General features: G+C 41.3%; 2 protein-coding genes across 2 annotated transcripts; one reads left to right on the top strand and one right to left on the bottom strand.

The window, feature by feature from the left end:
- Positions 1-3,194: 3,194 nt before the first annotated feature.
- Positions 3,195-4,946, top strand: LOC124182547. The gene is made up of 4 exons (XM_046569976.1): positions 3,195-3,263; positions 3,786-3,913; positions 4,005-4,149; positions 4,287-4,946. Exons 2-4 carry the CDS (start codon positions 3,858-3,860, stop codon positions 4,485-4,487), a joined length of 402 nt encoding a protein of 133 aa, XP_046425932.1. The 5' UTR covers positions 3,195-3,263; positions 3,786-3,857; the 3' UTR covers positions 4,488-4,946.
- Positions 4,947-5,288: 342 nt separating this feature from the next.
- LOC124182546 lies at positions 5,289-9,820 on the bottom strand. The gene is made up of 4 exons (XM_046569975.1): positions 9,428-9,820; positions 8,366-9,157; positions 8,136-8,267; positions 5,289-8,052 (listed from the first exon to the last, which is right to left on the bottom strand). The coding sequence occupies exons 1-4, from the start codon at positions 9,768-9,770 to the stop codon at positions 6,869-6,871; spliced, it is 2,451 nt and encodes an 816-aa protein (XP_046425931.1). The 5' UTR covers positions 9,771-9,820; the 3' UTR covers positions 5,289-6,868.
- Positions 9,821-11,049: the final 1,229 nt, after the last annotated feature.

Consider the following 11,049-nt stretch of genomic DNA (forward strand, 5'->3'; position numbering starts at 1 on the left):
GTGAGAACCAACCGACGTATATCGGTAAGAACTACCGACGTATATTGGAGGACTGGCAACTCCCGGCAATATCGCGCCCTCCTATTGCCCACTAGTAGGTGCCTTCACCGTTGTGGCGCTGGTAGTTTTCGGTCTTGTTTTTTTTTTTTTAAGTTTTTAACCTATTAAGGTGGTCACAGTCGATTTTCCTGAAATGGGAACTAAAATAACCATACTGTTAATCCATATTTGAAAATCGAACGTATTTTAAATTCCGTTTGTTTATATCGTTTGCACGGTTATATTGAACACCCAGGCAAAGTGACTACTAGCGCAAGACAGTCAAAACGACAGTACAACGCGGAACTAGCCGACAATAAGGGAGACCGATTATAAAGCTGCTTTTTCACGAGCAGCAAACAGCAGGATGCTACAGCAGCAAAAATACTCTGATTGGTCAATGATGGTGTTTCCATCATATAGCCAAACTTATTCTAATCTTTCGGCCTACGTACGGCGAGGGCATAACGGAAAACACACACGTATTATGTATGAAAAACGCGGAAGGTGGCTGTCGCCCAATGTTGACGTCATAACTCGAACTTTAACGCAATTTTGTAATTTTAATAAATCAGACCAAGGTGTTGATTATCAAACAATTCCAACAATAAATTATTACAATACCAAAAATTCTCTATCGATATGTGATGGAATTTATTGAAAATATTCAAATTTATGTATGACTGTCGGCTAGATACGTGTAGAATTTTTTATTATTTTTTTAAAAACATAGGTTCACTATCAAACAATTATAAGTGCACTACAATCATCTACAGACGAACTGCGAATGATTTCATTAATTATATTATATTACATTGATGGTTTGTCGGCTAAATTCATATTAATATTAGGCATGCACTTGTAATGCTGGCTGCATTAACCTTCCAAGTAACACAGTCTTCGCAATGGTAAGCCCAAGCCAATACTTAGCCTGTGTGTACTTACCGACTTACAACGTTACCGACTTGTCGGCGATACAAGAAATTAATACCGAAAATAAATTTCTTCCAAAATTCGTAGCAAAACAGTGATTTAATTAAAGTATAGGTACCTGAGAGAAGAATGTATACATAGATCATAAATAATAATAGATCAGATGTAATAATGATGCAGAGACCAAAAAGTATATAGGTATGTATATGCGGTCCATGTACGATATTAATTAATATATATGATCCATTTACGATTAATACGTGATGCATACGATAAATTTTATAATTTTCCAGGCGACAAACTAGATTATCTACAGTAATACGTCTATAATATGAAAACAGAAGAATTATTCATTTCGAAATGGGATTCTACTCGACACGCGCTCGATGTATTTAATAACATCAATATTCATAATTATTCCAACAACTTTTCAGGATCTCTCTCAATCTTTAATTTTCGTAGGCATAGAATCGAAACGCTGTTTTCTATCTACGTTGTATCTACGTTGGATAGTATTTAACGCAGCGTCCTGATTTAAAGACCTAAAAAGGTGATTGTCGGCGATTTTTTGTTTTTTGATAAGGAGAGAAAGAACGAAGCTTCTTAAAACTTCGAGTGAATTTTAACACATTTGAAAGGTACGAGCAAAAATTTTTATCATCCAACTGTCGCAGAACGGCAGCGTTATTAGCTGACCCGTTAACTGAAAAATATATCTTTAGGCAACGGCTGACCATCGAAGGGCCTAGTCGCTTCAGTCTGGAATCGGCAGGAAAGATAAAGTACGTATTTCTTGTCTGAAATGTAAAAACTAGAATTATTTTTAATTCGCACATCATTTTACTATCGATGTACCAAAAAAAGAATTGGCTGCTAATTCTAGCTGCTAGCTTTAGCCTCGTGGAACTTTTTTTTGGACGACCAACGCGAAGCGAGATAATCGACAAAAAACAAAAACACGAATGTCGGCCAGTTGATGGACATTTTTGAAACCTTCCGACTAAATCGATTCACCAACATTATAACATGTTACTGGCGGCGCCTACCTGTACCTGTTGAAAAAAATTCACGACTCCGTTAAGTTCTTTGCACCATTTCCTAGTTTGATATGACTACGGCACATGAGATGACAATTGGAGGTGGTTGGCGGAGGTGGTCAGAAGTGGTTGGGGGTGACCAAGGAGCACGAGAAGGAGGACAAGGACGAGGTGTATGAGGAGGACGGAGGTGGTAGGAGGTGGTAGGAGATGTTCGGGGGTGGTTGGCGGTGGTTGTTGGAGGTAGTTGGCGGTGAACGCGGTGATCGTTGGAGGCGGTTGGCGGTGGACGCGGTTTCGCGTCTCCTCACGGGGATGATCGAGCTGATCGAAATTTTTAAGTCTGTATGTGAAAAGTCGAAGTGTATCAACGAGTGGACCCACGCATACCTGTCGTTTGACCGGTTTAACCGACACTGCAGCAGCATGCAACCATTATGCCCAATTCTGTCGTACAGCACTGCCGATTACAGTCATGCACGTTCTGATGCTACGGGAAATGTTACCTGGGTCCTGTCAGCTGAGCAGCAGTGTTGGACGGTTAAATTCAACTCCAAAATTGACAAAAACAATTCTTTGACGTTCACCACAATTTCAGCACAGGAAATGTAAAACCGAACAAACGCCTTCTGCAAGCAGTTATAGCGGTTCCGACGTAGTATTTCCTGTAGCATCCGATCATGCAAGCCCGAACGACAGACATGCACGAGTCTGCTCACGGATATACTTCGACTTTTTGGCACATCCTCGATTGGGGAATAGCCATCGGGAAGAAGAAAATATATTTCGACTTCTTCCATACAGGTGGCGATTCAACGGTTCTTCCTTGTTACTTTCTCACGAATGCACAAACTATGATGAGATTCGTACATAAGCTTGATTGATGCACGTTTATGTATGTGAAAACAGCGCTATAGTGAACAGCTGTAGAAAAATGGTGGGAAAATGCTGATTGCATGTTAATCAGAACGTTTATGGTGAAGTGGCTCAGTGATCGGAGATTTTTTTATGCGGTAGAGCGTAACATGTCATTTGTCGCAAATCTGCAGCAAGCTTCTTTCGAAAGCTCACATATGCAAGTCTTCCTACAACTGCGGAAACAGACAAACATAGTGGTCTGCCGGCAGAGTCATGAATGCGTCCAGGTGATGGCTATTACGTGAATTTGTGACAGAACGCTACCTGGGTTGTAGTTGACATGGCACTGATCTAAATCGAGCTGAAGGAGCCTCAAGACCTGCTAGCAATTTCTGGGTAAGTTTTTGTCTACCAACAGACTGTGACTCAAATTTTTCTTTATATTCCAAGCGAATCGCTCAGGAAAATATTCTGGGCACCACGCAACCAACTCTAATCTTCCTTATCAGGGAATGATTTTTGCAAGGCGCAAGTTTGCCAGCTGGGGATTTAAAATGCATAAACAGAAGAATAAGAATTGACTGCAGAGTTTTGAATGTGCTGAATTGATATTGAGAATTCAAATAATGAACTGATCGTATTACTCGTTCAAACGTTGTGCATACGAGGCTGCACCCGCAGTCAGAAACCGGTAACACACATAATATAAGATACCGAGATAATTCCACGCACTGGAATCACCTTTTCACAGTTCGTTTTTCAATCCAAACAATCAAACAACCATTGTGATACTTGAGCTATATCATGTACTGGAATCACTTTCTCGAATCAAGTTACATTAAATAAACAGTAATGCAGAATTTAATCCGGGTAGCTACCGCTGATATATAAGGTAATCATGGCATCGCGCTATTCCAGACTGCATCAGACCGCTTGGGCCGCATATTACCGGCTGGTTATCAACCTAAGGTCCTTACAACGTCACAAAAAATGGCCAAGTATCTCATCTTCGTCGTAACTATATTTCACATCGTTGTATCAGCTGTGTAAGTCCGTGTCCATGTACTTTTTACAAGATACATACACGTATCTAAATGTACGTATAATTTTCGAAAACTTGTCAAATGTTATTTTTAGCCAAGCGCAAGCGGCTCAAAGTGGATGCAACTGTGCAGTCTTTCCGATGAACAGTCAAACGCCAATAATCGAGCAATCGCTGCAGTACAACGTGAGCTGTGACGAGGAGGGGGCTGAGATCTGTTCCCAACTCTGCGTGGCTCTGGTAAACATTATACTTGAGTGAAACAAATAACGTCGGAACTTAGAAAAATGTTCGTTTCGCTTGAGTTCCCATGGAAAATGGATAAGATTAAAATGACAAATACCGTTTTGATGAAATAAATTGTATTTGCAACGCAGGCTCAAGGTGCAAAGGACAAGGCACCGGCAATGATTTGCGAGAAGTTTGGCGCTCTTGTGAGCAGCCTGACACCTGCCGTCTTCGCGAGATCCTGCGGCAGCAAAGACGAGTGGAAGTTCACCGGGCTAAAGAGCCCGGAACCGATTTGCTGTCTTGACGCGAAGGAGACGGCGTGTGAGGACTCGAATACTTCAGCCTAGTGTCGAATCTATCGTATCGTGTAATGCCCACGTTTGTAGTAGCTTGGAGCGCATCTGCCCGTTACACATGTATCATTAAAACAAAAATAAACTTTATTAATGCACATTACACATGTACATGTCTTTGCACGATAATATTTATAAGAGACGATGAAAATATTTACATACACAGATAGAATCGATATTATGTGTGTGTGTGTATATATATATTAAAGCGGTTCATAAAAGAAAGATTTTTTTCAGTGCGGATTCGTCATAAAACTGTTGTTTATGATGGAAAAAAAATCTCCTGAAAATTTGACCTCGATCGGATAAGATTTCGATGTCCAGCTTTCGAGTTTTCATTTTTACAGCGTATTAAGTAAAACATGAAAAAAATGCTTAATTAAATTCACCGTCCATTTCGGGTGAAAATATAGACAAATATGAAAAATATCAAGAGACATTTGTAGTCAATAATATTTAGTACAAAAAAAGTCTCTAGATATGTTATTCAATTTTGCATATTTCGAGAATTACTGTAACTTAAAACTGACAAAAGTGAAAAATCAAAGATAATTGTATTGAATTCAGAATAAATAAAGGTTTTTATCATTTTCTGTTTCTAAAATATCCTGTTACCTATAACGAAAAAGGTCTCGTGATATTTTTCATTTTCGTCTATATTTTCACACGAAATCGACAATGAATTCGGGTAAGCATTTTTTTTACGTATTATTTCAATGTAAAAACGAAACCTCGAAAGCAGGACCTCTAAATGTTATCCGATCGAGCTCAAATTTGCAGGAGATTTTTTTCATCATAAATAACAGTTTTATGAGGAATGCATATTGAATATCATTTTTTTTTCCGGTGAGCCACTCTATAGACACACGTACATACATATATGTGTGTTTGAGCGTATATATATATATATATATATATATACACCTTTGTAATACTCGGAAATAATATTAATTTGAAAAGAAAGAGGATATGATTTTTTTCAAGTCAATCGCAGTTAAATTTATTAGGATGGAAAATAAAGCATCTCGTGTTAGATTTACCTGCGTTTTTTGTTTCACATAGGTATGTAGTACGAAAGTATGGTACGTTGCACAGGGGATGAATCTGCGACGGATACAACGCGTGGCTACGAATCACCTTTTGCATGATATATAGCTTGCGTGTCCTCGACGATACAGCAGAAAGCGACGAAGATAACGGGCTGCATCGATTAATTCTATTTTGCACATCCTTACAAGATGACAATTGGCTGATGATTATCTATATAATTATCTGCTATATTTGCATACCTAAAATGCTGCCTGGAAGCTATTCCGTATATTTATTGTTTTTTTCCTTTTTCATTTAAAAAAATGTTTGTTTACGGTAGTAACCGTTACCTCACCACTTCCACATGATTACAATATGATCCTACATCGTATATTATACGTACACGCATAATCGCAGAAATTGACCGATTCTAAGTCCATTCCATGTACAACTTAAATCTCCTCATTATTACACACTGTTCTTACGAAAAAATATATCATATTTCTCCTATATAGGCGTTGCGTTAGGGAAAAAGGGTAAAACACAACTACCGTGCGAATTTATGGTGTCCCAAGGGTGGTATATCACGATAAATCCGCAGATACCGGTTTGAGCCTGAAATGAAAGTAACGTTGAATTCTCATTGGCTTTCGGTTTCCTCTTCAAAATCCCAACACCTCCATCGTGCTACTTGTTATTCAACGTTCAGTTTATATTACATTCACTACGCATAATATAACTATCACGCTATAAGTCTATAATAATATAGTGTTTAGAGAGAAAATGAGACATATGTGTCGTGTTCATATAATATGTATGCAAGCTGCGATTGCATCAGGGTCGAGGGGACTCTTATGTACAAGTTGCACTTTTGTTGAAATTTATTGTTAGATTTCGGAGTTCATCCGAAAACCCAACATATACGCCATCATAAATGTATTCATCTGCTTTTTTCAGGAATCTTAAGACAGTATAACCTTCCTTGCCGAATGGCAATATTCACCGCAACTTATAATGTTCAGGTTCATTCGTTACCGTTCGACTATTGTCCGGATGACGCACATCCATTTTTTCTTTTTTGCGACACCACCAGTGAGCCGAACGATTTCCTTCAATAAAATTTTCAATCTTTTACCTTGTATAGTCAACTAACATGCGTACGGTAATAATCTATTTAACACAATAAAAATCAATTCACGCCGTTGTCGGTACACCGGCGATACATCTATGTGCGTATGTATGGCAAGGAATTAGACGAAGTATGTGTACCGCGGTCTCTCGTCTCCCCTGCCAATCAATACGCTTTTCAAGTTGCCAATGAACGTCACTCGCGGTGATCTTCGTCATTAGACACACCGTCTTCGAGTCACACGGCGCTTTTCGTTTTCCAGCATGGAAGTCTCCTTCCCTTGGATGCGCAGCTGCTTGCTGAATCGGTCTCTGATGCCGACGCCGTCAACTGCGAGGACCTGCTCGATGTTCCTCGAGTTGAACCGACTGCGCCGAGAACCTCGAGTACGCCCGGAGATCCTCTCCATCTCGTCGAACTTTGCCTGCAGCCTCTGGGCGAGCTCAAAATCCTTTTTCTCCTGCAGGAGCAGCCTCTCTATCCGCCGCTGCTCTTGTACTTCTTCATCTTCATCCTCCTCCTCCTCCGCTTCTTCTTCTAGGTCTGAACATTGCATTTCAGACTCTTGGTGGGATTTCGTCGTCGTAGTTTTTTCGCCTTTCAACTCCCCGCCGCTTCTGGTCAAGGTTCTTGTAGACTTTCTGCTACCGTAGATCGCACCCGTCTCAACCGCAGACTCCGAATCAACCTGCAAATCGGTGTCCTCGTCCTCGGATCTGGTACACCTGCCTTTCTTCTGCTGGGCACCAAGTCTCGGGTTGGTCGTTTGCTTCGTAGCTGACTTAGTCGTCTCTGTGAGCGGTTTTCGTACGGTCGCATTCTTTTTTTCAGTAGCCGTGCAACGCTGCTTCTCAGGCGCTTCCGTTTTCTGCAGCTTACTCTTAACACCGCGGGACATCTTCCGTTTTTTTATCCTCTCGGCAATATTTTCGACGGCTTCGTTGGGGCCATCCAACGGGAGAGACCAAGAATTGTTACTGGAGGAATTTGAACTTGACGCCTCGTCTCCGGAGTTGTTCGTTTTTTGGTCCGTATTCGTTTCCTCCCGGTCATTGCTGGACGAGCAACGTTTCCTCCGCTTGAACTTTGCTGGGCTGTCGTACTTTTGATGTGCCATTGAAAGTGCCACGTCCTCATCGAGGATCAACTTCTTGCTCACCTTAGTACCGTTTATTATCCTGTTTATGTTTTTTGCATAGTTTTTATTACCATCGTATGGAATTTCTGTGGACAAATCCAGCCTGCGGACTGTCTCTGACACCTGAGATTTTGCTAATTTGCTCGGATTTGGCTGTGGTTGGTTCGGACAGTGTGATGTTGATGGTCTGCTTTCCGGTTCATCTTTCACAACATTGCTAGTGGTTGGACGATGCTCTAGTTTCAACATTTTCTTCGTTTTTCCTGAAAAATTAAATTTATTGTATAGTTCGGATGGAATGTGTCACAGTATAAATGATGTGGGTAGACACAGAATAAAACATTACCTTTGAACGCGCTGTAGGACCATGTCGACAATCGTTTCAACTCCATTGCTACTGGAGGTTTGGGAATGGCGTTTTGTACTTGTTGCAATGTGGCGACAACTCTGATCAGCTTTGGGTCAATTGGGCAACCATCTGAAAACGATTTCCAACTGTAAGCCTTGCATTGTTTACTATCCAGTTCTTTTTCAATAACATGTGATGATAATTTAACATCCAGCATTAAAAATTACCTGGCGTTACTCCTAGTGGTGTCCTCGGCATTGCTTTAATGGGTTTGAAATGGTGTATCTCTATGTTTATGCTGTCATGGCTGCAGCTACTCTCTGCACTTCCAATGCGCTGGTCATCCCCGCCAGTCGCCAAGCAAACCTCAACACCGAGACTTTTCGGTTTCCTGTTTAAGACGTCGCTGGGCACATGGAGCTCCTCCTTGCTCTGAGTGCCATAGATCTTCGAAGTCGAGCAGCTGGGCTTGGACGCATAGCTCTGGGCTGGCAGTGACCTGATCTTGGTCGCGACTTGGTGTTTGGTTGACTTACTTGTAGGGCTCGTGAGCTGGTCGCATTTTGGGGACTGGAACTTGTCTGCAGGGCATTTATGGGAATTGGACATGCCTGCTTTTGCATCGGAGGCATACCTTTCCGCGCGCAGTTTAGAGATCAGAGCAATATTCGAATTCCACTCTACTCGCTCTGTCAACTTGGTCAACTCAGTCGCAGTCGACTTGGCGATTTGCATCTCTCTGACGCATCCGGCTTCTCGCTCGTCGGCATGTTTCTCCCTCACCTTGACTTTGTCTCCAGTATGTCTCTTCGCTAAATCTTTTGCGACTGCGCGATCCTTGACCAACCGTGTGATATGTTGCCGCTCCTCTGCCTGTATCTTGTGAATCAACGCCTCGCTCGCAATTCGCTCCGCCTCTCGTAGCCGCCTTCTTTCCTCTTCTGCAAGTTCGAGTTGCGCCTCGTATTCCCGCCGAATCTCACCAGCTGCGCTCAAAATTTTGTTTGTCCTTCCAAATCCTAATGAAGGAAAAATAATGGACATTTTAAACTGGTTTGTTTACAAAATGGAAGTGGGAGGGGGAGTTGGCGTTATTGTCAGTTGCGATACAAGATTGCTTATTTGCATTACAATTCGAAGCGAGATAGGACAGCTGGAGAGATGCATGAGATCCAAGAGCGAAGCTGTGGAGCAAGCAGACTGGCCGAGGGTGAGAAAATTAAGACTCAACTTATTTTTGAATGAGATATCATTTAGAGGTTATGTTTGTTTGTGGAGTCAGGACCTACCGGAATCGAGGTCAGTGTCAACGCCGTCGTGTTTAGCTTGTATTTCCTTGGAGAACCTGGTCTTGATCAGCGTCCATAGTTGGCCGTTGACGAGAGTGTCCGACTTGGTAGCCGTCCTTAGCCAGGAACCTACTCTGACTCTGCAGAGGGGACAGCTTAGGCTGTTGTGCTGTATCGTACCGTTGAGGCACCTCAGGCAGAGGCTGTGGGCACAAGGAAGGGTCACAGGCTCGATCAGGATTCCCCTGCACACGGGGCACATCAAGTCGGCAAGATTCAATTCCGCGGACGCGCGCGAAGGAAGGTCAAACAATTTTGACGTTGGTTTCAAATACGTCGCCATTTTTCCATCGCGAGTTTTTCTCTCAACTTTTTCAACTGCTCGGGATAGCAGAAGGAACGCTTAAAACTGGGATGGCGGCTACCGCGGTCCTCGTTCCGCCGTTCCGAGCGGATCCTGATTATTTTTGATGGAGGAAATTATGAAAGCTATACCCTCTGATCCTCCTGGTCTTTATTCTTTTATCACTCGACGTGCTATTCGATCCGACTTGAATTACTTCGTATTTACACATGCATGTATCTCTTGCATAGGGTCTTCTTGTCCATGTCCACTGAAGCCCAGTATTAACGCGAGGGAATCCGCCTACAGTGTGTAGGCATTGTTTTGCTACTTCTTATGACCTGCATTTTGTAAGGTTTATGACGAAGGCAGTGTCAATTGCTTATACACAGGTGGATTTAATTTGCCCAGATACTCATGAATACTTTACGGACTGTTATATCTCTCGATCTGTTTCAAGTATAAGGTCAGGTTTTCTATATTACCTATGTATCCAATTTTACAATGTCGGTACATATCGCATAACTTTTTATTTCATCAATTCACGTATAATAAAGTTACTTTTTATGGAATGTACAGTTTTCCGCAGAATGACGAAACCCTAGAGTGTTGCTTATTTACTGCGTTTACGATTTTTTTCGGTCTCGCCCCCCAAGTTACCTTCAAATAATTCAAAAGCAATTACCTAATTTTTTCAGATATTTACCTCAATTCCAACACGTGCCACCAAGAGGGTGGATTTCCCCATTTAAAATACACGTGTTTCGGACACATTTTTAGCTTATATTTTATTGTAAAAGTAATCAGGTTCAAAGAAATCCGTATCTGTGAGGTTTTAGTGGCATTAGTGCTACTATCTGAGGAAAAATTCACATCATCATACCAGGTAATCTAGACAAATTGCACTTCCTTTAAATAAAAAGAAAAATGAGATTTCGAGGGTGTGCACTTCGTCTAGATTGCTTGATGATGATTTTTTCTCAGTTAGTAGCACTAATGCCCGCTAAAACCTTCCAGTTACGGATTTTATTTGAACATTATTACTTTCACAATAAAATATCAGCTGAGATGTGTCCGAAACACGTGTATTTTAAATGAGGAAATCCACCATCTTGGTGGCACGTGTTAGAATTGAGGTAAGAATGTGAAAAAATTAGGCAATTATATTTGAATTCTTTGAAGTTGATTTGGTGGGTGAAACGGAAAAAATTCGTCAACACTCTAATGTATAGCCTATTTCATACAATTGCATGATCAAATCGCTAAATGGTACAAGTTT

This window comes from Neodiprion fabricii, chromosome 5 (genome assembly GCF_021155785.1).
Source record: "Neodiprion fabricii isolate iyNeoFabr1 chromosome 5, iyNeoFabr1.1, whole genome shotgun sequence".
NCBI lineage: Eukaryota > Metazoa > Arthropoda > Insecta > Hymenoptera > Diprionidae > Neodiprion > Neodiprion fabricii.

What these genes read in the sequence shown, in the direction of transcription:
- LOC124182546 (XM_046569975.1), bottom strand. Translation starts at nt 9,770, where the DNA reads ATGGCGACGTATTTGAAACCAACGTCAAAATTGTTTGACCTTCCTTCG. An exon ending in ACCACTAGGAGTAACGCCAG is followed by an intron (nt 8,268 to 8,365) that starts GTAATTTTTAAT and finishes AATCGTTTTCAG; the next exon opens with ATGGTTGCCCAATTGACCCA. An exon ending in GTCCTACAGCGCGTTCAAAG is followed by an intron (nt 8,053 to 8,135) that starts GTAATGTTTTAT and finishes TTAATTTTTCAG; the next exon opens with GAAAAACGAAGAAAATGTTG.
- LOC124182547 (XM_046569976.1), top strand. Translation starts at nt 3,858, where the DNA reads ATGGCCAAGTATCTCATCTTCGTCGTAACTATATTTCACATCGTTGTA. An exon ending in CACATCGTTGTATCAGCTGT is followed by an intron (nt 3,914 to 4,004) that starts GTAAGTCCGTGT and finishes TGTTATTTTTAG; the next exon opens with CCAAGCGCAAGCGGCTCAAA. An exon ending in CCCAACTCTGCGTGGCTCTG is followed by an intron (nt 4,150 to 4,286) that starts GTAAACATTATA and finishes TTTGCAACGCAG; the next exon opens with GCTCAAGGTGCAAAGGACAA.